The following is a 24513-nucleotide window of genomic DNA, read 5'->3' as shown; positions in this document are numbered from 1 at the left end:
ACATCAGTACAAATATTTATTTCTTCATTTTTATTTTATTTTATTTTTTGTACAAATGTGACTTTGACACCGCTGCATTAATGTTCAATGTTATGCTGTATAAAAGGAGACGGGGGCAACTCACGACCTCTCAGCTGCATCACATTTGGACATTTGGGAAAGCGATCTCTGTGTTTTCTTCTTTTCTGTTTTACTCAGTTTCTTTCTCACACACATATGCTGAAACACACAAACTTGAAAAACCGCACATGTATGCTGAGCACATCCTAAATATGTCAAACCAGGCACGTGTGTAGTCGTACAAAAGAAGGTATTTACAACCACCAACACCCCTAAAGAGTCCAAAACAAAACTACACCCTCTGTAAGCACAGTAACACTCTTGTAAATATAAACTTACAACACATCAAGCCTTATAAGTAGAAAAAGTTTAAAAAATACACATCAAATATCCTCACTCATTAACAGCTGATGCCTAGAACAGTGTTCCAGTAGTTGTAGGCAGGTGGCAGTAGTGAGACACCCTGATGTCCAATACTGGCAGCACAAATACTGATACTGAGTTGAGCTGTTCACAGTAAGTTATTACTATTGTTTTTTTGTTTGTTTTTTTAATTCTTGAATGCTTGCAGCATGAAATAATGCAATATGAATTTTGGAGTGAGCGATTCATTTTGTACATAAAGTACTTAATGTTTTGAAATTCTTCAGAAATCTGATTTTAGGTAATCCTTTAGGTTGTGTGTTGCATTAAGCTTGCGGCTGATTATAGGACACTGGCCAACAAGATTTACATTACATGGAGCCATAATAAAAAACACAAATCGAGATGAAAATCAGGGCCATATGTTTTGAAATAATACAGCAGTGGGTAAAATTTTAACTTGAAATGTGATTTCCATAACCTGTCCAAATAATATTCTGCTGGTTTACACGTCGGATCAGCGCACACTGCACACACTTACACACACATAACAAGCATTAAGATAAGTTCCTTTGCTAATTACGGACTAAACTGTCTGTATGCAGTTGTAGTGTAAGTAGCGTTTATTGAAGACTGCAACTGGCAAAATCAAAAATAAATACATATTTAAATGCATGAAAATATTTAAAATAAATTGATTTTTTTAATGAATTATGAATGATAACAGTTTTCCAATTTATTTACTTTTGTGTGTCATATTAACTTTTACTTTTATTAAATACATATTATTTTGGTAAAATCACAAGCCTTATGAATACAAAAGGCTTAAAGAATACACATGAAATATCTTTTTTTTTTGCCTGTCCCGTTTGGTTCTTTTGCCATGAGAATTGTTGTCTAAAGGCAAAGAAAGATGCCCAACGGATTTACTTTACCAACTGGACCATCCCAGCCTTGCTGTATTGGTCTATTTGAGTCACCTTTGCTTTTATTGTTTATTTTATTTTCATTTGCTGAACACGGGACAGACTTCACTGGGGAAAAGAAAAGGGAGAAAGAAAGAGGGAAAGATGAAACATGAAATATCCTAACAGTATTCAGGTGTAGCCATCCGCACAACTCTGGATTGGATAGGTGGTATAACATTTTTTTTAATGGATATTAGTTTCTTTATTTAGGTATTGGAGCTGGGACAGGCTCCATCGCTCCCACAGTAGGACAGTCAGGTTTCTATATTTATCTGCTTTAATTCTTTTTATAATTTCTGCTTCACTGTGCAAATACATGGCCCATCCGATTGGTTGATCAATGCCAGGACACAACAAACCTAGCTGTCTCTCATCAGCTAAGTACAGAAATTCTAATTTATGACACCTTTTTATAAATGAAGGCCTATTTTAATTTTTTTTTTAATATTAATTACTATGTTTAACAAATCAATTTATTTATGATTTTGGCAGTCTTCTTCCTCTGCTTTTTTTAGTACATGAGACTTCTTTGAATGATCTGACAACTACAAACATGTCTATCTACAGTCCAATTATCGTAACAAGTACATCGCAGACAGACAGGGTAAAAAAAATGTTTGAAATGATAAAAAAAAATCATTCAAGTGATACATGATTTTGGTATAAAAAGTCTGTAGGGATAAAGTATTATTCACGTATAAATACTGTACATACATTTCCAATACAAGACAATTAAATAATAACTGCTTAGACTGACAAAAAAGAGAGGTTCAGTTTATATTAAATGTCTTGGAGAGAGACAGACCCCAGTGTACACTACGATAAAAGCCACACTAACGCACACATTTGCATTCTTAAAATCTCAAACGCTCCTATGCAGGCACGCACCGGCACATGCACGTAAAGGAAGCTAAACGTTTGTGAGGGTCATCTGTAGTGCATAGAGACATAACTGAACTGTGTTCTGCAAATGTCACGACAGAGAACATTTCAGTGCATTTCTCCTCATTTTGTGTCTTTTATCATCTTTCAAGACTCCTGGGACAAAGACAAAGACATAAATACTCTATATGTGAGAAAACTACATAAACATAGGTACAAAAAACAGTACAAAAAGATATTTCTTGAAAAAATTCAGTTGGATAACTGCAACAGTTCTGCAAGTCCAGAGCAGCAGCGCTCGTCCACTCTGCCACTGTTAAACAGAAGTTTCTGATTGGAGCAACAGTAAAAACTTGTGCGACTTGGGATCGATGTACTCTTCGGTCAGTCGGATATAAGGGATGCTCTTGATGGTGATGGCTAAGCTAAAGTCGAGACACTTCAGAAGGAACTCTGTCCCCTGTTTAATGCCGCTGGTCACAGACGCTTCGCTCACTAAGGTCCACTGATCAGCCATCCAGCGCTCGGGGCCGTACTGCAGGGTTGGACCAGGCACGAGATAAGCCTCAAGGAAGGCCTACGCACACAGAGAAGCAGCTGATTATATCAAAGTACCCACAATGAAAAAAGACAAAACTTGGGATAACATCTATATGGCAAGATTAACTCAATTTATTAACAATCTCCTGACCGATGAAACCATTTCTAATGTCAGTGAACCAATAAAAGTTGACCTCATGGCCCTTCTTGAATGACAGCTTGCCCCTATTTTAGTTTCATCATATGATAATAAATAAATTAATCAATAAAACTGAAATTAAATGGATGCACAAGGGGGATTTAGCAAAGAATGCATACAAAACTAATAAAACCTCTTTTCACTGACGTGACACGATTAAGTAATGCTTCCATTTACTTTCTGTCTGATAGCTGATGTTATTTACTCAGTTTGAGTCACAGCTTGTTAGACATAAAAATGAATGTCATTACAGCCTTTCTTCCAACTCATATCACCCATACCCATATCACCCCACCCTTTGCATTCTCCTCTGCATTTCCTCCTTCAATACATCCATAAATCTTCTCTGTGAACTTCCTGTTTTCCTCATGATAGCTCAATCTTCAACATCATCTTTCTCCAGTACATCCACTATCCCTCCTCTGCACAAGTTTTTGTCTTCAAACCTCTTGATCTCTTACCTCTAGCTCCAACTCCTGTTTGTTAGTGTCACCATCTCCACTTCATCACAGCAGATCTCATTATCATCTTGTAAACCTTCCCTTTCACTCTTTCTGCTATCCTTTTGTCATAAGTTACACCTCTTGGTAAACACTGCCTTAGTGTAAAGCTATTGACAACAAATCTGCTGTTATGACAAATTAAAAGCTGACCTTAGGACTCATGTTATTGACCAGGCAGAAAGCAAGATGCTTCTGGATGCTCTCCATGCTGTGGCAGTGTTGCCTCCTGGTGGTGCGGAGGTACTTCTGCAGGGCCCGAGCCATAGAAGGAAATATAGCCAGAGCTGCCTCTCGCACATCCATAATGTCAGACGGTGTTGCACGCTCATCTTCTTTCTTCATGCGGCGGACATGTGTGAAGGCCTCCTCAACAGCAACTACCAGCCTGACAGAGAAATATCACATTGCATTTGGCTATATACAGTTGTTTTTACTGATCATTAAGCAGCACCCTAATGTTAAGACAGATTAAACGAAACTGCAGACGTATATATCAGTTAAAGTAAAGGTATTTAAACGTACTGCAGAGGACTTTCCATACAGTTTTTTATCATACATGGCCCAAGAGAGAACAACACTTCAGCAATATGAAGCAGGCGATTTTAAGCAATGATTTTTAAAATGTATTTTTATAAATATTTAATAATAGAAGAATATTATCATTTTTCTGTATATGAAGTGATAATTAGACATGCTGCTCTTGTAGCTTTTGAATGAAGGAGACAACATTCAACTTGTGCTACTATGAAAGTGTTGCAGAATTTGAGTTTTGCCTGAAAGTGGCATGCAGTTTTTTAGCCATCAAGTTTACATAATAACGTGCATAGCTAAGTGCTTTCTCACAAGCCTAGTCCTCTTGACAATTTTTTTTAACTACACATGTGCATGCACCAGCCATCCCAGTATGTGCAGCTTCACAAGTTTGATTTCTACTTCTGTGCGGAATCTATGTGGAACCTACGACAAACCATGTGCAAGTGGCTAACACTAGATTTATAACAGTCCTGTTGTGCCTCTGTTGCTTCCAAAACAGTAGTTGGTGGTAGGGTTTTTCTCTTCAAGTTGATTTATTTTCTTCCCAAGAAGAAGTAGCCAGAAACACATAGAGGTAAACGGGCCATTAAAGTTTCCAATGGGCTGGCATTAACATGTGCTGTGGTTGCATTTCTAGGGATGTGCATATGTGGCTACAGCGTAAGTTACAGAATAACTGTGGTACAGATTTAATGCAGAATTATTAAGCCACTGTAACAGTGTGACACTTTGCTCCCATGACTCACCTGGCTCTACGTTTACGGACTCTTCTTTCATAGTCGGCTTCCTCGTAGTACAGCTCATTGTGGGCGCTGTCTTTACGTTTGCCGGCAGCTGTAACCATAGCCCGTGACTGATTTCCATTACTTGGCTGAGCCCCTGCTGCATTCCCTGGGGCTGTATCAGAAAGAAAGGACAGTAGTAAATTGGTTAAATCAGCCTGACCTGGGAGGGCAGTCTTTAACGGGCCAGTCCCCCACCAGTGATTAATGGACAGTATCTCAATCTGAATGATTGAGGGAAAACTCATATTGAAGGACAAATTCAGATCTTATTATTAGTGGTGTAAAACAGCTGTAAATCGACCTTCCCAGCCAGTATTATTCCCATTTTATCCTCCACTTAACTGTGAGAAAGGTTTGATAGTTATCTGGGTCGTGTCGCCAGTCTGAATCACAAAACATTCTTAATTTTAGCACTGAGAAAAGAGGCAATTTCCACTGGAAGCATCCACATTTCTACACACACTCTATGATGCAGAAACCTTTTTATTGGGGGTCTGGATTAAATATTCATTATTTTACACATCAAAGACCATGTGTGAATTTACTGGTTTGTGTGGCAAACTCATAAAACTAATGGGGCTTATATAGCAGTATATTAGAGATCCTGTGGTGTCACTGAGGCGGAGTAAGATCTGGTCCATATTCATGAAGATCACTAAATCTGGGGGTGGTTATAGATGGTAAATGCTGCAGGTCAGACAAGGATATAAATTATTAATCTGATCTGCATGGGTGTGTGTTTACGCTTGTGCGTGCAGGTGAGAAAGAGAAACTGAATTTAGTGATGAAATATGGATGAAAAATCCTCCCAGTGTGAGTACTGTGGAGAAAATGCAGTCAGATCATTTGCAGAAGAAGCACTGTAGATACTTTCCAATGAAAATATGAGTAAACATCCTTATACATCCTGCCCTACATATTTGTACTGTTTGTACAATGAGAAGAGTGACTGACTGATATAGCGTGAGGGAGTTGTGTGGGAGTTGACGATGGGAAAGAAAGGGGAAAGAACGAGCTGGAGCTGGAGACAGTGTGAGCAGGAGGAAGGAGAGATGTGGGAGTATGTGAGAAATGAGCGTTACACTGATGAATTATTTAAGGCTTGGAATTCCACGGCCGCCTAGAGACCCTTCCATTGCACTTTGATAGGAGAGGGGGTGGGGTGGATGAAAAGCACTGTGAGGGCACGGTATCCAACATTGCATCCCTGCTTTATACATCAACAAATCCAGCGCTGCGCAGCCAGTGGGAGATTAATAGGTGTTGAGTGGAAGACCCTTTTAACTCCAGGAAAGAGTGTGATATGTGGCATTACAGGATGTGTGCAAGGAAGTAATATATCAAGAAAATTGTAGCATTTAGAAGAGTGCTTTTTTCCCCTGCAAATTCAATATATGCATTATGTCAGAGAGGGAGGCTTCAGAGTGACGCTTCACGACTGAAGCGTGAAATTAGTGTCTCCCTGTGATGGTGTGGGCTTTTATCTGTATTTACTGTCAAAACGGTATGTTCTCAGTTTGTTTTTCAAAGCTGCTCATTGAAACCAGAGTATCACAGCAAGCAGAACGAGGAGAAGACAGTTAAAACAAGGGAAAGTAACGGTATAAACCAAGGGACATCAGCAGAAATATTACATGCGGCGCACAAATAAATTAAAGGAACACTTTTTATGCGAGTGTAGCATCAAGTCTAGTTGATTAGCAGGGCGGGTTGTTAATCAGTTTGAGCTGCTTTGGTGTTAATGAAATTAATAGCAGGTGCACCTGTTGTTAATTTCTTCTCCTATTTTTAAGAAGGAACAGGATGAACACTGCCACAGCTGCAAAATGATCTCCAGCAGGGTATGGTGTGAAAATGTCCAACCAATGTGTCTGACCAATCAGAAACAGACTTCAGAAGGGCATCCTGAGGACCCGATGTTTCTACGTGAAAAACCTAATATATTTTTAAGCAATTTAAAAAAAAAAGCCAGATGTAGCAAATATGATACAAATGAAAATTCATATATGGAAATTAAAATGTAATTATTATTTGATGGTTCAATAAGCTCTCCAACATAAAAAACGTATTTTACAGGCTAGGCAATGGGCCATGACTGCTACCAGTTATTGGGGTGAAATCCTGTCAAACCCTGTGCTGGTGCAGTGGTTGCTGGATTCCTCCTGGAGCACTACAATGTCCAGCCCCATGTGCCAAGAGTATGCTGGCATTTCCTGGACAATGAAGAAATTTATACCGTTGACTGGCCCCCATGCTACCCTGACCTAAAGAACACAATAGAGCACCTCTGTGACATCATATTTCAGTCCATCAAACATCACCAGGTTGCACCTCACTGTCCAAGAGCTCAGTGATGCTATGGTCCAGATCTGGGAGGAAATCCCCAGGACATCATCTCTTTCCTCTCATTAGGAACATGCCCCAGTGTTATCAGGCATGCAGGGTACAAACAAACTACTGAGTTCCATTCTGCAATGTCATTTTGGCAAAAGGACTAGCCTGCAGCATGCTTTTCTTTGAAACTTTTATTCAGCCTTCTGTAGGTTGATAATTTTCATTTTCATCAAACGATGTGTTATCTTTTATTTCCTAACACACTACCCAGTCCATGTCAGTATAGCTTTCCCCCCCATTGAGATGTGATGTATTTCCAGAGTGTTCCATTAATTTATTTGAGAAGTGTAGTACAGGAAAAAAATAAATAATTGGGACATATGAGGCAACTAACCGTCTACATTGTAGACCTTTAACCCAGCCAGGTGTTTGGCAGCTCGGTGTTTGGAAGCAGAGAGAAGGGCCGGGTTATGGAGTGGAAAATCTCTGTAGTAATACTCCAAAATGGACAGAGCGGCCCTTTGAATGCTGTGTGAGGCAAGAGAGAAAAGAGAAAACTTAAAAACAGTACAAGACAGTATATAATCCCCCTGAATCTGGTGAACGAACAGCCCACTAAACAGTGATTGAATTACAAGATAATGCCATCATTTAGAAATTCAATAAAACAATTTGAGAACAAACATTAGCACAGATATGCTCTATTTTATTTAATAAAATCCTCTTACTGGCCAAACTTTTGCATCTACATTACCAACGATGCACCTCATTCGCCGACAGTTCAGTGGGAGAATCTGTTGTTTTATGCCTCAGTGCAAGCATCTGACAAAAGATGAGCAGGCTACTGAGGTCTGGTGAGCTCACTACTTTATAATCCCTCATCCCCGGCTTCTTATTTTAAAGATTTTATTTTGACTTTATTTGACAGAGAAAGATTTTAATTCTTTCCCCCCATAAAGACATTTAGCGACCTCTCTTGTAAAGTTAAAGACACCTCAATATATGTAAAAAAAGACGTGGTTCGACGACTGTCAGAACAGGTTTTAGTAGCTCTCAGTTCACTCAGTTCAGCAAAGAGAAAAAAAAGGCTTACTGCTAGTAGGCATCCAAGTGGGGGGTAAAGAGTTAAGAGGGACTCAGCCTTTATACAAGCTGCAGCACTGTACCACGTGAACTGCTGAGAATTGAGTCATCGACAATTCAATTTGTCATCTTCAACCAATGAAGACTCAACTGACCTCACATGAAGCCATTTACAGTGTCACCACGTAAGCCGCCACAACCAAGTAAGCCATATAAATTATTGGAAACAGTTAATGCAGTATGAATCCTTTTCTTTCTCCTCTGCAGGTCCTAACCTCTTGTTTACCATTCCACAAATTAGGAATCGGAAGAACGCCCATTATTAACCCATTAAACTGTTAGCCTCATTACACAAGCATAAATACTAATGTCTCCTAGTCCTGTCATAGAAATAAACTTGTCCAAAGAAGAACCAAAGACAGTCATATGACGAGTCGCTTTTTCTCATCTCTCCTTTCTGAACTCCTAGAATAGCACACTAGCCGAGGTCACCGTAGAGTAACTCAATTACTGCCTGTGCCTGTCTTCCCTGTGGCCACAAGCTTCCAATTACACAAATACATCAACAAGGAGAGTGTGGCTGAGCACCGTTGTGTACTTACTGTGCACAGTACAGAAAGGTTATATCCGCATGCGAAAGTGTGAAACTTATCTATGTCGGTCAGCCTTGTGTTTGCTTTAGGAAAGACACACAAAGCTAAAATGGTGCAACTGCAGCATGCTCACCTGAGCTGTCCTATGTTGTAGTGACGAGTCTCTCCATCTGTGGAGCGGATGACACACACGCTGTAGCAGGGCTGGAGTTGGCGGAGTTCCAGAAGTACGACTGCCAGGTAGTGAACAAACAGCTGGGAGTCCACGAGGGACACAGCAAACTGGACGATGCCGTGGTAATCCTCATCCTGCTTGGACCACATCATGGGCTTAATTAAACTTTCCTTCTCATTAGATAAAAGCTTAAAACAAACAAACAAATTACAGCTTTATTTAAGACTAAATGAATTAGATTGAACTAATACTCGGCTACATGCAAACAACATACCATAAAAAACACAAACAATATGTCCCAAAAACCGAATAAATCAACCTTTATCTAAGAGCCATTTAACACCATTAAAGCAATAAAGGAAATAAACTCTTTGCATGTTAACTATTTGTTAAATGCTCTAAAAAGATTGACTGATGACTGCTTAATGTGTAAAATTAAGAAAATACATAAATAAATACATAAATAAATTAAATACATCTCAAATCCACCTGAGCATCAAGGATCCGGACCCCATAGAAGAGCCAATAAGACATAGTGAGCAGGAGTGTGAGTGTGATGAGGAAGGCACGATACACACACACTCTTGGCAGGCAGGCCCGGCTGGGTCGGAGAAACAAGGCCCAAACAGCTACCAGGAGGATGAGGAGCTTGAAGGAAATGGAGAGGAAGAGCCCCTCGCAGGCTGCACCACAGACCTGCAGCCTGTCGGGCCACATTACTGCTGGTAGAAGCAGGAACACCAAGGGCGTGGCGAGCACCAGCAGCCCCACGCATGAGCCCACAGCCAAGGGAAGGTAACGGCGAAAGCCTTGGGTCCGGTCTTGTATTCCTTTCCCCAGGCCCACCACCTCCTCCTGGGAAACACTGAGCTCTGACGTTCCTGTGACAGCGGTGGTGGTTTCTCCCCAGTTATCATCCTGAAAGGATGTAAAGGAATACATGAAGGAAATCTGGGTTTCATGCCACAGATGTACATTTGGGTCTGCTGTATTGTGTATGCTGTCAATTAAATTATTTACCTATTTCAGGTCATTTATTAAAAGACTGCAAAAGTCTTGGGAAGTTTGCCTCTATACACCAAAACTGGAATTTTAATTAAAGATATGATAAATTTCAGGCCTTCTTTTTTAATTTAAGGGGTTTAACAAAAAGAGTTACAGCCATTTTTACTCAAAGTCCACCACTGTCAGAGGTTCAAAAGTAAAAATGATGCATATATGCATAACAATGGCTAAAACTACTAAACAATACTTTTGTTAAACCCCTAAATTTACAACTAAAAGTCTGCACTTTGAACACATCTTGATGATTTGACTTAAAATCCAGTGTGGTGGTGGTGGTACAGAAGCAAAACTCCCCAAAAATATGTCCAAGCTGTATGAATTGATTTGTTTGTGGTGCTAGGTAGATACACTGGGTTCATCAGCTTCATAAACAACATCCCAGCAAACACTAGCAAAACAGCAACATTGTGAAACTGTCAGTCCCTCTTTTACTGACCTAAGAAATATTTATAATATTGTAAGTGCACGCGTCTTTGTTTGTTATTACACCAACTTTTGATTGACAGTTAGCTGAGACATCAGGTACACAGACTAGTACAACTAATGTTCTTGTTTGTTTTGTCAGTGATAAAAAGATGCATCACTCTCATGTCCACAACTAATGTACACAGAGGACATCAAGCAGACACTGCCACCACATTCACACTTTTTTTTTTCAACCATAATAATGGGGTGTCTTCAATATTTGTTCAAACAACAAAATATTGCATATCATCCAACATCAAAATGTTTGATGGATCCTTCCATGGATAGAGCAGAAATGAGCTGAAAGACACTAAAAATGCTGTGGAGAGCCAAAGGGGGAAAACAGATTTGGGTATATGTGGGTTTACTATTTCATAAGATTCACACAATCCTTTGGTTCACTGTTTATCCACTGAGTAGATCTTTAAAATGGATTTTGTTTAATGCTTTGGACACCAAACAAATTTATGAGACTAATATGTCAAAACCTGGTCCCATAAAATAACATAAGTTGAAAAACCAGAGTCAAATGATGAATGTGAATCAGACAGATAGTGCTTCCATTTTCCCACTGACTCCTTTCTTGGCCCACAAACGCCCCACAGAGTCTATGCACCATGAATGCAGCACATCCTTAATTTTTTTTCTTTTTGAGCAAGTCAATATAATGGCAAGCCTTTTAAATTCTGTTTGAAGTAATAAAGGATGACAGGATGTGCATGCAAGCAAAAGCACACACACACAGCATAAGCCAAAGCTTTCCATGCCCATCATCACAAATTAGTCTGTTTTTTTCTTCTTCTTAACTACCGTGGTCATTTTGAGCATAAATATTTTCGACAAAGAGACACAAAGAGAATAAATTAGTGACAAGTCTACTCTAAAGAGACATTTATTTTTGTTTGCCTGCCATTAATTCATGTAATTAGCCATTCATTGTGCTCCAGAGTGTCACTGCATTGTACCTCCCGACAACCAATCAAAGGAGCAGCAGCTGCAGCGAGAGAGATGACGGCTGGAAAATTGACAAGCTGAACAGATAAGCCACCCTGGCTTCACACACGTGTGCGCACACATCCACCTAAGCACCATCAAACAGTGCTTAGATCCACACTGAAGCCACATGAGCCTCATGGAGCTGCTGTTAGCAGCACAGCTCGTTGTCATATACTCTTCACCTGTCTAGAGCTTGTGATTCCAACTATATGCAAGATCCTTTCCAGTCTATTAAAGTTAAAAGAAGCCTAAGTGAACCCCGCTGGAAATCTGACTTACTTTGCATATTTTACAAATTCTAATATAAATATGAATTTTGCTTCTCCAGCACGGCTCACAGCCAATTAGCTTAGCCTTGCTGGAGGAGGAGGAGGAGGTGGAGGAGGATGCCAACGGGAGCCAGAAGATGAATGAGCATGATCAGAGAAGAGGGGGGCAATGCCACAGAGGGATGGCAGCAGGTTATGAGCAGAGAGAGGAGAGGTTGGGCTGGCGTCCTGAGTGTGTGTTTGCCAGACTAATGTGAGAAACGAGAGGTCAGCTGTGCACCATAGGTGTAACATCAGCTTCATTTAGTGCCAGATCTCATTTATATTCAGCCCACACGTCTTCTTTTTTCCCCCTTAGTTTCTTTCTTAAGCCAACCCCCCACTCACCAACCTGCATCTGTGAACAATCAATGTCATCCCGCGTTCCACTGTGACAAATGAACAATTAGGAACACAGAAACAACATCTTCCTGTTTGAACACAGATGCTGAGTAGTCACTTAGCTAGTGTCCAATTTTCTCTCATTGTTATTCTCTAATCTCACTAATCTGGTGTTTTTCTTATAAACTCAAGAATGTTAGTCTTTCAGTCATAATTCTGAAAGTTTCAAAATAAACCTCTTCTGGCACACTTGAGAAATGCTCGGCTGTAAAAAAGATGACAATTTTAATGGAATCAAGGGTACTGGCTAATCACGGGCTTATGGGATTAAGACTTAGCTCAGAATTTGTCATTTTTCATACTTGTGCTGTATGCATGTTTTGTGTTCTGGTGAACAGCCTCTACCTTTAATATTTACAATCAAAAGCAATATATAGAGTAACTTGTGTTAACATTTTGAAAGGAAAAGAACAAATGAGGAAAAGTATGGATAAAAGAGGTTTGTGCAGTACTTTTTCAACACTGGGTGCTTGACTGATCTTCTCATGCAGCTCTCTGCAAAAACAAGAAAAGAAAAGCTTATTTCCCAAAATGCCAAACAATTTCTTTGAACCCTTTGTGATCACAGAGAACAGGAGGAAACAGATCACAAACAGAGACCAGACTGTCTGTGCACCTCCTCTTCACCTGTTGGCTAAGAGGCACAGCTTTGTTTTTATTTGTAGAGATTTACTCTGTTTTATTTTCCACTTATTTAGACATTGAAGTGCAGTTGCGGGTAAGAGATTAAAATGTGTTGGCCAAGTGTGTCTTAGTGCACTAACCACTTAAGCATATGCATTTTATATTCTATATGCGAAATGCATGACTGAAACATTTCATTCATCCTAAGGATCCTACTGCAAAGGCTTTCATGCTAATGTGTCATTTAGAGGGAGAAAACGGAGCATTATTGAGTGAGCTAATATACTGCTAATACCTATCATTAAGTCTCAGTGGATTCATGCTGAAGATTAATGCTAACTAATCAGATCAGAAAGAGAAAGAAACCAGGAGAGATTGACACAGGGAAGGTTATAAAAGCAAGAGCGGAAGGGCATGACTGCCGCCTGCTCCCTTGGCAGTGTTTTAGTCTTTTTATCTGGCAGAGGGTGAATATGGATTATGCTACACAACACAGAAAACAGTCTGTCAGCTACACAGCCTAATTGCTGAGCAGCACTAGCTTGGGTGAAGGTTAAAATAGGCTTTGTGAGACACACACAAAAAAGCTTCAAACGCCTGCCAGGTTTCCTTAAATTTACTGCATTCCTTTTGGGAGTAGGAGCTTTTGTGTTTTTACCCCACATTACATGCATTGCTGGTGTAGTAGCTGTGAGTAGGTGAGTATTTAAGAAAAAGGGCAAACAAACAAGTTTATAAAGCGAGACTACCATACGCTATGGTGTTGCTAGAGCTAACACTGTGAGGAAATTGAAACTGCTCCCTCTTGGCACAGAGTCACAGTGTCTAACAAAGCAGCATGGCCAGTCTCAGTAACAGATTCTCAGTGACTCACTCTTACACAGACACACACACACACACACACACTGTGCTCCAAGACCGTATCCTTATGTCACAGGCATGCGTGTAAACATGGAGGATTATTCATATCAGCTTTCCTCCAAGTGGCGTTTGGCCGGATGCTAATGCTAATCCCAGTCTGTGAGAATGTTTCCTCTGCACTGGAGACTAGTTAGTGTTAATATGCGGCTCCGCCATCTGACAAAGCTGCTCTAAAAAGCATGGGTTGGAGTACACCGTGGTTGACGGTGTTTGCGGTAATGCTGGTGCTGCCACTGGTGTATGGTGTGCGGACACAACCGTCTGCAGGGGTACTGCAGTACAATGGCAGATTACCTTACACTGCTAACAATGGATGCAGGCTAGGAGCTGACAATCACATGCCAGTGTGGAATGTGCCTTTCCAGCCAAAAGGGGATGCTGAGCAGAGATAGCAAAATAGGTCAGACTTCTCCAACATGGTCAGAAAGTCAGGTTGAACGCATGTTTATTTTCCAGTCACATTAAATGTTGCTAATATTAGGAAAGTATATTTTGTCAAGGTAGCTTGCACTACTGATACAATGCTTTTCTGCAGCTATTTTAAGCATGCAAGTTGCACAATAAGCCAATGAAAAATGCACTCATTTTGGGTTACTATGTATTTCAAGTGGGTCAAAGACACTGTAAAGGCAGCCCCAGGCTAGCAATATCTTTAACTCGTCTTCAGGGAAGAAGGTGCTTTCTTTATCTCTCTCATTTTCTTCGTTTCTGCTTCTACTTTAAGCTCATTTTATCTTTCAGTACAGTTTGTGCGATTCTCTGCATTTAAAGGAATACCCTAATATTTTGGAAAATAATTTTATTCAGGTGGCAGTTAGCTTAGCATAAAGACATATTTATATATATTTATATATATTTTTCTCCTATGTGAAGCTTCTAGAAAAGCTTAAATGTAAAACAAGGAGTTGCAATCTCACAGTGATGATAAGACCACAGGAGGTCACACTCCAGGCTATCACTTGGCTAATAAAAGCACTCTTGTTTTCTGCTAAGCCAAACCAACCAATTGCTATCTACATGCAGACAGGAGGTGGGTATCAGTCTCCTCATTCATGTCTTGTTCAGATTGTGCTTGTTTGGTGAAAGCTGTTGATATATTTCAGAAACCAGTTGGATATAATGCTGTTTATGCTGTTTAGGGATATTCCTAATTATCCCAATCAGTACCACATAACATTGCTGTTTACAGATATGTAGAAGCTGTAACTGAGATCTCTCACTCACTTTAACATAAAACACACAAATCTATAATCCATGCACATCTATATGGAAGCTTTTTTCTGCCACTTAAAAAAATGCCAGGATGTGGAAACCTAAGATTTTGTGATATTAATTGTAAATAACACAATGTAGGGATTAAACTAATATATTCTTTTAAAAGCAGCATTAGCCACATCTGGTTATAGCTTTGGGGCAATATTTCACATATCCATATTGCTAATATACAGTCTGAAACGCGGTTCCAGAAGATGTTTTAATAGTAATTTTTTTGAAATCCTGTTGCTCAGAGACAGGAGGACGCATAAGGTTTAGATGCCTGAGGCGTATTACGCTCACCAGGCACTGTCAGCATGGAAAGAAATCGCATTAACTCAACGTTTGACTACTCCTGTTCTAGCAGCAGAGGGACCGCAATGCATGGTGGTCTCAGTGCATGGATCTAGTGTACATTGTGATGATTTTAAAGCACTGTGTGTAGTGGAGGACAGTTCAGAATTAGAACAGCACTACAAAATGGCAAGTAGATGTTCCCAAAATAGCCAATAATTTCTGCAAGAAAGAAATAACTCCTAAATATCCACACAGTATTATACTCTAATGAATCTTTAATCCTTGAAGCCTTAGTTAAATATCTGCCCTGCATTTTAAGCCTCATAACGCATCATTTTGTGTATACACAAACCTATTTTGCTTGTAGCAGCAAAATCAGCTTTTTGATGCTATACTATGCCTTGATTTCAAAGCCATTAGGCATTACAGTCAGTATGTAGGCACACACACACACTCACACAGTAACGAAACACTGTCTGTACAAATCCACCCAGGCCTATAAGAGAGATGCTAATCCTCTGACCTATCGGATCCCTTGTTGCCATTGTTAGCCTATCATGTGTCGGTCAGCCAGCTGTGCGAGGGCGAGTTTATAAGGTCGGGACGCAAAGTTCATGCATGGATTACTGGGTCTTGCTTTTTCTGAAGGAAACTGATACTAGCTGCAGTTTTAGTGTGCTTTCCTACAAAACAATGTGCATCTTTCACAGTTTCACTGTTGCTGTCAGTTTTCAGTTTAGAGTTACTCCAATACCTGCGCCTCATCTCCTTGTTCTGCTGCAGGTGTGGGCTCTCCAGGCAGCGGTTCTCCGTTATGAACTGGGGAGTCTTGGGAAGGGGTGTCGGGGGGATTGATGACCACAGATCTCTCCGAGCGGCTGCTGTCTTTACTGCTGCTGGCTTTGTGTCGCTCACGGCTTCGATCTCTGGAAAGTGAGAACAAGCACACATGGTGACCACTGGGATAATACAACAGGAAAAATGTACCGATATATAAGACTGAAACTGGAGCCTAACATATCGTTATTCGATCATTATTCTTTACTAATTAAAATGGAAATGATTTGACTGCTACTTTGAACAAAGCTATCACAATTTACTAATTATTTTGAATCAACAGTCCAGAACAATTTTCACACTTGTTCTACACTGTCATAAAAATGTAACTCTCCCGTTTTGAAAGACTGAAACAATAAAATAATGATCACTATACATGTCTATATAATTTCTTTAACAGAAATGTAAATTAAACAACCATTTCAGGTCCCTATTTTCCATTCATTAAAATGATTCAGCTTGGGATAAGTACCATATCATCAACATACACACAAAATAAGAGCTGAGACAATAAGCTCATTAATTTATATCAACAAAAATAATGAGCCAAAATGTTTTATAGTTTATTCTTGATGATTATTTGTTTAAGGTGAGTCCAAGAAGACAAAAATTCCAGTTTCTAAAATGTGAAAATGTGCTTCTTACTTAATAATTGTTCTTAATATTTGTGAGGTTTGGACTCCTTATTGGACAATCTTTGGCTTCTGGACCTTGTGAGCAGAGGTTTTTTATCAGCTCCTGACATTTTATAAAATAAGTTGTTAATTCTTTATTAATCAAAAATCAAGAAAATAATTTGACGGTTTCTCATTAATCAAAGCTCGTAAACAGTGAAGTGCATTAATACTCCAGCAGACAATTATAGGCATCAGGAATGAGGGGGGAGATAAACAAATGATTCTCTTGTTTGCAGAGCACACAGACTCAATCACTGAAATAGGTTAGAACCGCTCAGCTGTGACGACCCTAATCCACAAGCTCTGTCAGTCTCAATCTCTCGCTTGTTCTCTCTCTGCAGTTTCTCGCCTCATTATTTCACAACCAACATGTGGCCCACTCAAACGGAAGACAAACAAAGCTACAAAATGTTCACTGAAGGCATTCCAGTAAAAAAAACAAAAAAACACAAAAAAGCCAGGGAGTGGGATACAGCATGTGATCTGGAAGAAACAAATTCCTGTCATGGGAGTGCCGGTTAGACAGATACAGCAGAGAAGCAGACAGTCAGATGGAAAGGCTGACGACAGACAGGAAACATACCCATGCCGGTTTGATCTCCCGGAGCGACTGGAGTGATAGGAGTAGCCAGAGTGGGTCGACTCCGTGTCCATACCGACGCAGTTCAGAGACGGTGATTGGACAGGGGGATGAGGAGAGACTTGCCGTGTGGCAGAGAGGGTAACTTGGCAGCAGCGCTCAGGAGGACAAATGGGTTGCTATAGAGACAGGCTTCAAAAATCCACGACGAATGACAACTATCTTTGATTGCGGCTTCAGTGACCACATTGACCTGAGGGACAGATAAATAGCACAGTATGAAGGATGCACCAAGGCTTGCTCGCGACATCAAACAAACAGAGCATTAGATGTACAAGAAAAGCTTCTGCATCTCTGATTCTCATCATTCAACACATTTACAAAGCAGACAGATTAATATATTAGCCATTGTGCTCTGCTGTGTTGTGGGCATATACTTCAGATTATCTATGATTAATGTATTAACCTGGGATATTTATTCCAATCTAACTTGATATTCAGCACACATACTACATGTGTTACAACATCCTCTTAACAGCAGCGCTCCCAGTTCAATTTTTACAGCATGCCACGCCCTACTATCTCCCCCAATATTTTCCTATCTCGCTAATGTGTCTCAAAGACAAGCAAACATGCAAAAAACCAAAAACCAAAACCCCAAACCAAAAACCTTTCCTCTGCAGTCGTTATAAGTTTGCCCTGAACTTGGAAAAAGTGCATTTTGTACCCTCTGCTTGGAATTATTTACAAGACGCACTTTATTTGGAAACTCTGACTTAAATCCAGCCATTCAAATGCCACATATAAAACATGTTTCATGAAGAAGCTTTTACACAGTCTTTCTGTCTTTTTACAAGTCTCATTTTATTTCTGTGTGGATGCGTGTTTTTATGGCGTGTGCCTAAATACTGCCGTTTTGGCTTGGTCTCGCTTGTAAACCACCCCCCCAAAAAACATAATTATGCATCTCAGGAGAAACAAAAACATTAAGGTTGTATAAAAAATATGGAATGGCACAGACATACATTAAGAGGTGCAGGTAACAAAACAGAAAATAATGAATGTCCCATGTTAATGTTAAAAATGCCCACTTGTATGAGCTCTTAACACTCATTAGGATTAGGTTTTCTTTCAGTTACATTCTTAAAAAAAAAAAAAAAAACCTTCAGTAATAGAAGAGGCTAAAAAACCCCAAAACCCAAGTATTTTTAAATAAAACATTGCCTTTGTTAACGTACAGTATAGACGTACAATATAGATAAAACCTGCATATTCACATAAAAAGAGCACATTCAGGTAGATCATTTAGTTCTAATCTGTACTATAATTGATCTCATAATAACTGCATTTTATTTGATAGCCAGTGATTTGGAAAAGAGAACTCTCTCCATCCTGCCATTATTATCAGGAGCTGAATCTGCCAGACTCACTTCCTGTGAAACAAATGTGTGATGTATGCATGACGATCTCTCACCAAGCATGACCATTCATTTAGACCTCAATCTCAACCCTGTCTGTCTCCCAGCTGTTGTCCTGACAACCACCTGCCAGTCAACTTCCCCATCACCATCTCAATTTACCAGCTGAGACTATTCTTCCCATCACTTACAGGCTATTTGTTATCTCTACAGCAAATGATGCATACTAACACCAAAACAGCCCATTCAGCATATTAGGATGTGAATGCTCCAGAGATCGTATTCTGAAGGGTTAAGAGAAGACACTGCTGTGCAGCAGATTTCCATTAAGAGGGTTTAAATGGTTTTTATTTCCCTCAGCTGCCTATTCCATTAAAAATGTTATACAGTACATATAAAGTCTGTAAGATTAATATTACAACCTAAAGAATTTTGTCAGATAAATACAATCTATATTGTTGTTCTTTGGGCTGTAGACTGGCTCCATAGTGTAGTGGGTTACATGTTTGCCTGAATACATAAAAAAAAATCCCTAGTTTGATTCTGGGAGAACCCTTTTGGGGCTGCGTGGGGAAGTGCATCCAGTGCAGAAACTCTGCCAAAGCAAACATATGGAGCTACCTGCTGTGCTAACCCCCTGTGAATAAGGAAGCAGTTGAAACTAGTGCAAGACTGTAGTGTCTTTTATTACTTTAGACATCAACCGTGGAAATGTCTGTCTTACATAAACTACTCGTGGCAAAGTTTTAGGATTATTTTGAGCAGTTTGAAAGAGATAGTGCTTAGCAAGTGCTAGTCAGTTTCAATTCATTCAAGAACAAGTGGACATTTATCCACAGCTCCCATAAATCTTGATGACACCACAGCCCAGAGGATTATTATGTAAATTCGATTTTGGGATGAAGTGTCAGTTTAAGTTGGGATGAACCAACCTGATGCAAAATGATGCCCCAGTGACAAAAAAGTGCAATTTCTCAGAGAGTGACTGCATCAGTGGAAGCTGAAGAACGCTGAGGGAACATAATGTTGAACAAGGCAGAGCAGCACTTACAGAGAACGTCAATAAATAATGCACTTGAACACACTGTAACATGCTACTCACAGAATCAAAGTCAGTGGTGCAGTATCAAATTTTAAACACAAGCCTGACTTTTAACAGGATTGTCATATGTCTCATCTGTAACCCACATCCGGAGCATCCACTGTTACCTTGGCAACACTGGAGGCAGGAGGCTCCATCTAACAGCAGTAATCAATCTGCCCTGCTGGGCCTAAATTTGTGGATGCACTTAAGTGTGTATGTGAGAGTGACGTTGGGGTGAGGCACAGTGAGAGGGCATAAAGAGGAAACAATAGCCTTCCATCACACCCGTCACTCGCGTGGTTAACCGAATCCCGCCTGGTGATTTGAATAAAAGCCATTAACCCCCTGAGTGCTGATCTCTGGGCGCGTGGCAGTGGTATGTGGGGCACAGGGATCCCACTGAGAAGCCACTCATCCACAGGACGAGCATGAAGAGGCACAGTGAACCAGGCCATGTGGAAAATCGCAGCCACGGGGTAAGAAAAACTATCAGTTACAAGCCAACGATAACTATGAATGAAACATGCGGGGATAACAACGCGCATTAGAGACGTGCGCCTGTCTGAGCTTCTTCCGAGACTGTCCCAAAAATGCAGTACTCCTCTGAGAGGGAGCCTGTGCGGAAAATTGACTCTGCAGTGAAGCACAGTTGCATCACTGCAGACCGTTCTGGTTGGCTGCACCGAGAAGGGATTCACCAAGGCAGAAACTGACACTAATGTAAAGCAAACATTCGTTAGGGTGTTTGTTTAGTGGAACGAGGCTGATGCACAGTGGGAGCTACTGTAATTACAAATGGTCAGGCTCAGGGGTGCACGCACACCCGCTCTTATGCTCTTATTGAGTAATTTTTTACTCCTATTATAAAGACAAGGCATAAGCACACTTTAGTCTTGCAACAAATAAGCGTGGGGCTCGTTGAAGTATAACGTGAGATTTTGACTGTATAGTAATTTGCCCTCTAAACTGAGCTGAGAAGGAGGGGTGTGGCATTGAGATTCCATTAAGGTATCCAATGCAGTGCTGGCAAATGAAATGGCACAGATGAGTCTCATAGCTCAACCAGGGCACATGCTGAGGCCTGGTTACCATGGCATCTGTGCCCTCCCTCACACCTATTAGCTTTCATGCCTTCCTTCCTTGATGTGCACCCTGCCCCGGTAGCATTATGCCATAATCTTCCAGATACAGCAGCTGGTAATCTGATGAATTTCTTGTATCAGCTGTTTTGCAGCTTCAAGGCAAACAAACTACAAAACTCCCATCTACTGTTCAAATATACAGTGGATAGTAGATTTCTGGATGGATATCAATACAGATGTTCAAAACCGCAGTTTAAGCACATTTAAATGCCAATGTAAATATGTTTTTTGGAAGGTAATCATATGTTTTAAGGTGTTTCAGATATTCATCACGAGATCTTTGCGAAATTAATGTGACACTACAGATAAATATCGGCCACCGGCATGGGTAAATGTCATCTTATTTACTTGTAAGAAGACATATGGGTCGATATCAATGTTGTCTCACTTATGGATCAATACCTAACACACAGTAGGTATATTAGAGCCTCATCTTAGCTTAGTATAAGCTAAACCCATTTCATTATTGATTCACTGTTATATCAGATCACTGGTTTGCCGGAATTGAGAGCAAATGCCAAAAATATTTCATTTACTGCCATATAAAAACAAGCCAAAAGCCACATTTTAGGACCTGAAACAACCAAGGTGTATATTATATTACTGTTTTAAATGCATTCTTTTAAAATGGCAGCAGAAACAACAAGTCCACACATGCACAGGAATAACACAGTCCACTAGGCTGTGTGAAACCTCTCTGAAATCAAACAAAGGGTGACAGAGTGTGAGCCCGTGTAATATATAGTGGTTAATATCTTAAATCCTTTCGTGGACTACAGATAACCCAGAGGAACAGCTGCTCATTAACATATTACATTACCACTGGGCTAAAATCACATATAGAACTGAGTCAAATATGCAAGTCATGACACTCCCTTAGAAACACCCCCCTTTTTTTTCTTCTTATTTTGTGCCCCTCACTGCCAGGATATCTGACGTGATCAGGAGTGTGTTCCTGTGTATTTTTCCACAAGTATTTGCAGAAGCAAACCTGTGACCTTTCAGTGACTGGATATAGCTACTCCCACCCTGCTGCCCATTGTAAAAGGAGAAAGTTAAGACCTGACACAGTTCTCTGGAATGCAAACTTTAGTCCCCTCTGATCCGCTCATGTGGAATTAAACAGAAGTACAGTAGAAGAAGAGAGGGAGGGAGAGGAGGGTGGTGCGGGCTGAGAGGGCTGTTGAAGAGATACCTCAGTACATTCCTACTTTAAGTGCAGGCCCTTTATGTCTCCAAATGCACAACTGTAAACTACACTGTAATATATTGCGCACTACCCCATGCTCCTCCATTACCTCTCTTTAGCCTAAAGGTAGCTCCAGTTCTCGTTGCACTTCTGACACACTGCCCTGTCGGGCACATTTAAAGGAGAACAAAGGCCAAAGCCTTGCCAACATCACTTTTGATCATCCATGGGAAGAACTGATAGCTTCCATGGGTTGACTCATCTATTCAGGGAGGGTTCCCAGGCTGGCAGTGTCCTCAGGCTCTCTGCACAGGACCCATCAACACTGCTCAATAATAAATAACTGTAGGTGCTACACGGCTTCGCTGCAGCATCATGACTCTGACAGACAGAGAGAGACGACACGTGAAGCTGCTCCAGTCACAGTTAACACCTCATCCAGCTGTGTGCTCTCCAGACAGCTGCTGCTGCTGATGGAGACATCTCCAACCCCGCTTTTAATATAAAGGCTACTAGGTCGCACAGAACAAGGGGAGCCACTTCTCTATTACACAGCTGCAGCTTCTGTTACAGCAGATCTCCTTTCAGTCTCGCCCTGAACCCCATTAACCACACAAGACTAAATCACTTCAAATAAACCATGCAATCTGGATGATCGGCTCAAATAATATGCTTACATAAAAAGCGATACTAATGTAATAGAAATAAAAAGGAAAGTCATGAGCTCCAGATAAATTCGGGTTATGTGGCTGCATCTGTCTGGCGAAAAGGAAACCATTTTCCCACGACGGCAGCATTGAACTTCATCAGTGATTCCTGCGTGCTGGTGTATCTCCGGATTTTTTTTGGCAAGGGCAGCCAATACCCGGTGTGATGAACATCACAGCCGTGGATTCGTTTACCTACCTTTATCTCAGAAGCGTTTCATATTCCTTCACCTGCGTGTCGGTGTCAGCGAATCTGCCGCCGAGGAGCTGCAGCTGTTCCTGCTGCTGTGAGGCGCGTCTGCACGGAGAGGCAGCTCACAGGATCCTGGCCATTGTGGTTCGCAGGACCAGAAAGGGAGGCAGCATGGGTGTACAGCACGCTTTTACAGCGCGTTACAATGAGTATTTTCCGCTCTGGCCCGCAAGAGGTCGTCCTTTACGACTGCTGTAGAAAGGTCAGGGCCGTCAGTGAGTGTAACTGATGTCTAAATGTGATTTCCTACTTAACTTGACATTTTTTCACGAAGAAGCTCACGTGGAACTTCTCTAATTAGAAAATGAAAAGAATAAGCCCCGCCTAAACGATCCTATATTTAACCTGTCGACTAAAATAACAATTATTATTATTTTGTCATTATTGATAGATGCGTTTGAAGCCAGTCATGTTTCGCTGTGCAACTGAACACAGTATATAGTATAGTATATGCACTTTTTTATACTACACGTCTCTGTGAAAACGTTGCAAATTAAAGACTGAAGATTTTGATGGGGAAACTGACAGATTGCTAAGAACAGGACTACATTTTAAGGGTGTCTTTAATAGCATAACAGAATTAAAGAAATATCCAGAAATATCCACCCAGAACCATTTCAGTTATTTTACCTATGATGAGCAACCCGTAAGGATGGCCATTACTCTGAAGATAAGGGTTGGATCTGTTTAACTATGATCATGGTGAGACCTTTGTTAATTCATCTCATACTTTGTCCTTATCTTTAATTAACTTGTATGGACTTGCTTTTGCAACACATCAGCTTAACACATGATATTAATTGTAGAAGAAAGAAGGCTTAAAGGTAGGGTTAATAGGGGCTTAACACCTGCACCTGATTGTGTCATCTCATTAGTGTCATACCAGGGATGCAATTTCTATAATAGTTTGAGGTTCTGGTGTCATAGCTGACACTTCCAGGGCCCTGGCGCCTCACCTCTGATCTCTGCAGACAGAAACTGTCTGTGGGCTCTGTAGTGGGTAAATTGCCAGAGGAAATTCCATCACAGGTTAAGTGACAGAGACCAAATGTAGAAGGGAACATGCCACTTTTCACTGTTATTAAAAGAACCAACTTTGCAATCTGAAAAAAAGTGAGATTTTCTTGATCCCCTGCACAACAATAGCAGTAATCAATAAAACACAACGCAATGGTGCTAGTTTTTACTTAACTCCTGACCTTGAACACAGCAGTTGACAGGAGACACATTTAGTTGTTTCTCTCTTGGGTTTTTAAATGCATCACATCTTCGACA

At 40.5% G+C, this 24513-nt stretch overlaps 1 protein-coding gene across 1 annotated transcript; it reads right to left on the bottom strand.

The window, feature by feature from the left end:
• Positions 1-15: 15 nt before the first annotated feature.
• LOC146370719 (vang-like protein 1) lies at positions 16-23380 on the bottom strand. Its single transcript, XM_084908068.1, has 9 exons — positions 23185-23380; positions 17449-17698; positions 16106-16277; positions 9509-9937; positions 8978-9153; positions 7563-7696; positions 4796-4946; positions 3666-3900; positions 16-2850 (listed from the first exon to the last, which is right to left on the bottom strand). The coding sequence occupies exons 2-9, from the start codon at positions 17517-17519 to the stop codon at positions 2590-2592; spliced, it is 1629 nt and encodes a 542-aa protein (XP_084764194.1). The 5' UTR covers positions 17520-17698; positions 23185-23380; the 3' UTR covers positions 16-2589.
• Between the last annotated feature and the right edge of the window lie 1133 nt (positions 23381-24513).

Source organism: Perissodus microlepis, chromosome 16, assembly GCF_051167445.1.
Source record: "Perissodus microlepis isolate ML-2025 ecotype Zambia chromosome 16, ASM5116744v1, whole genome shotgun sequence".
Classification (NCBI taxonomy): Eukaryota; Metazoa; Chordata; class Actinopteri; order Cichliformes; family Cichlidae; genus Perissodus; species Perissodus microlepis.
The sequence above is the reverse complement of the archived record's forward strand: the minus strand, read 5'-3'. Positions and strand labels throughout refer to the sequence as shown.

Bases quoted from the DNA above. Each gene is read 5' to 3' on its own strand.
- LOC146370719 (XM_084908068.1), bottom strand. From the start codon at position 17,519: ATGGACACGGAGTCGACCCACTCTGGCTACTCCTATCACTCCAGTCGC. The intron at 4,947-7,562 runs GTTAGTTGCCTC...TTTCTGATACAG, and splicing joins AAAGGTCTACAATGTAGACG to CCCCAGGGAATGCAGCAGGG. The intron at 2,851-3,665 runs GTCAGCTTTTAA...CTGTGTGCGTAG, and splicing joins TCAATAACATGAGTCCTAAG to GCCTTCCTTGAGGCTTATCT.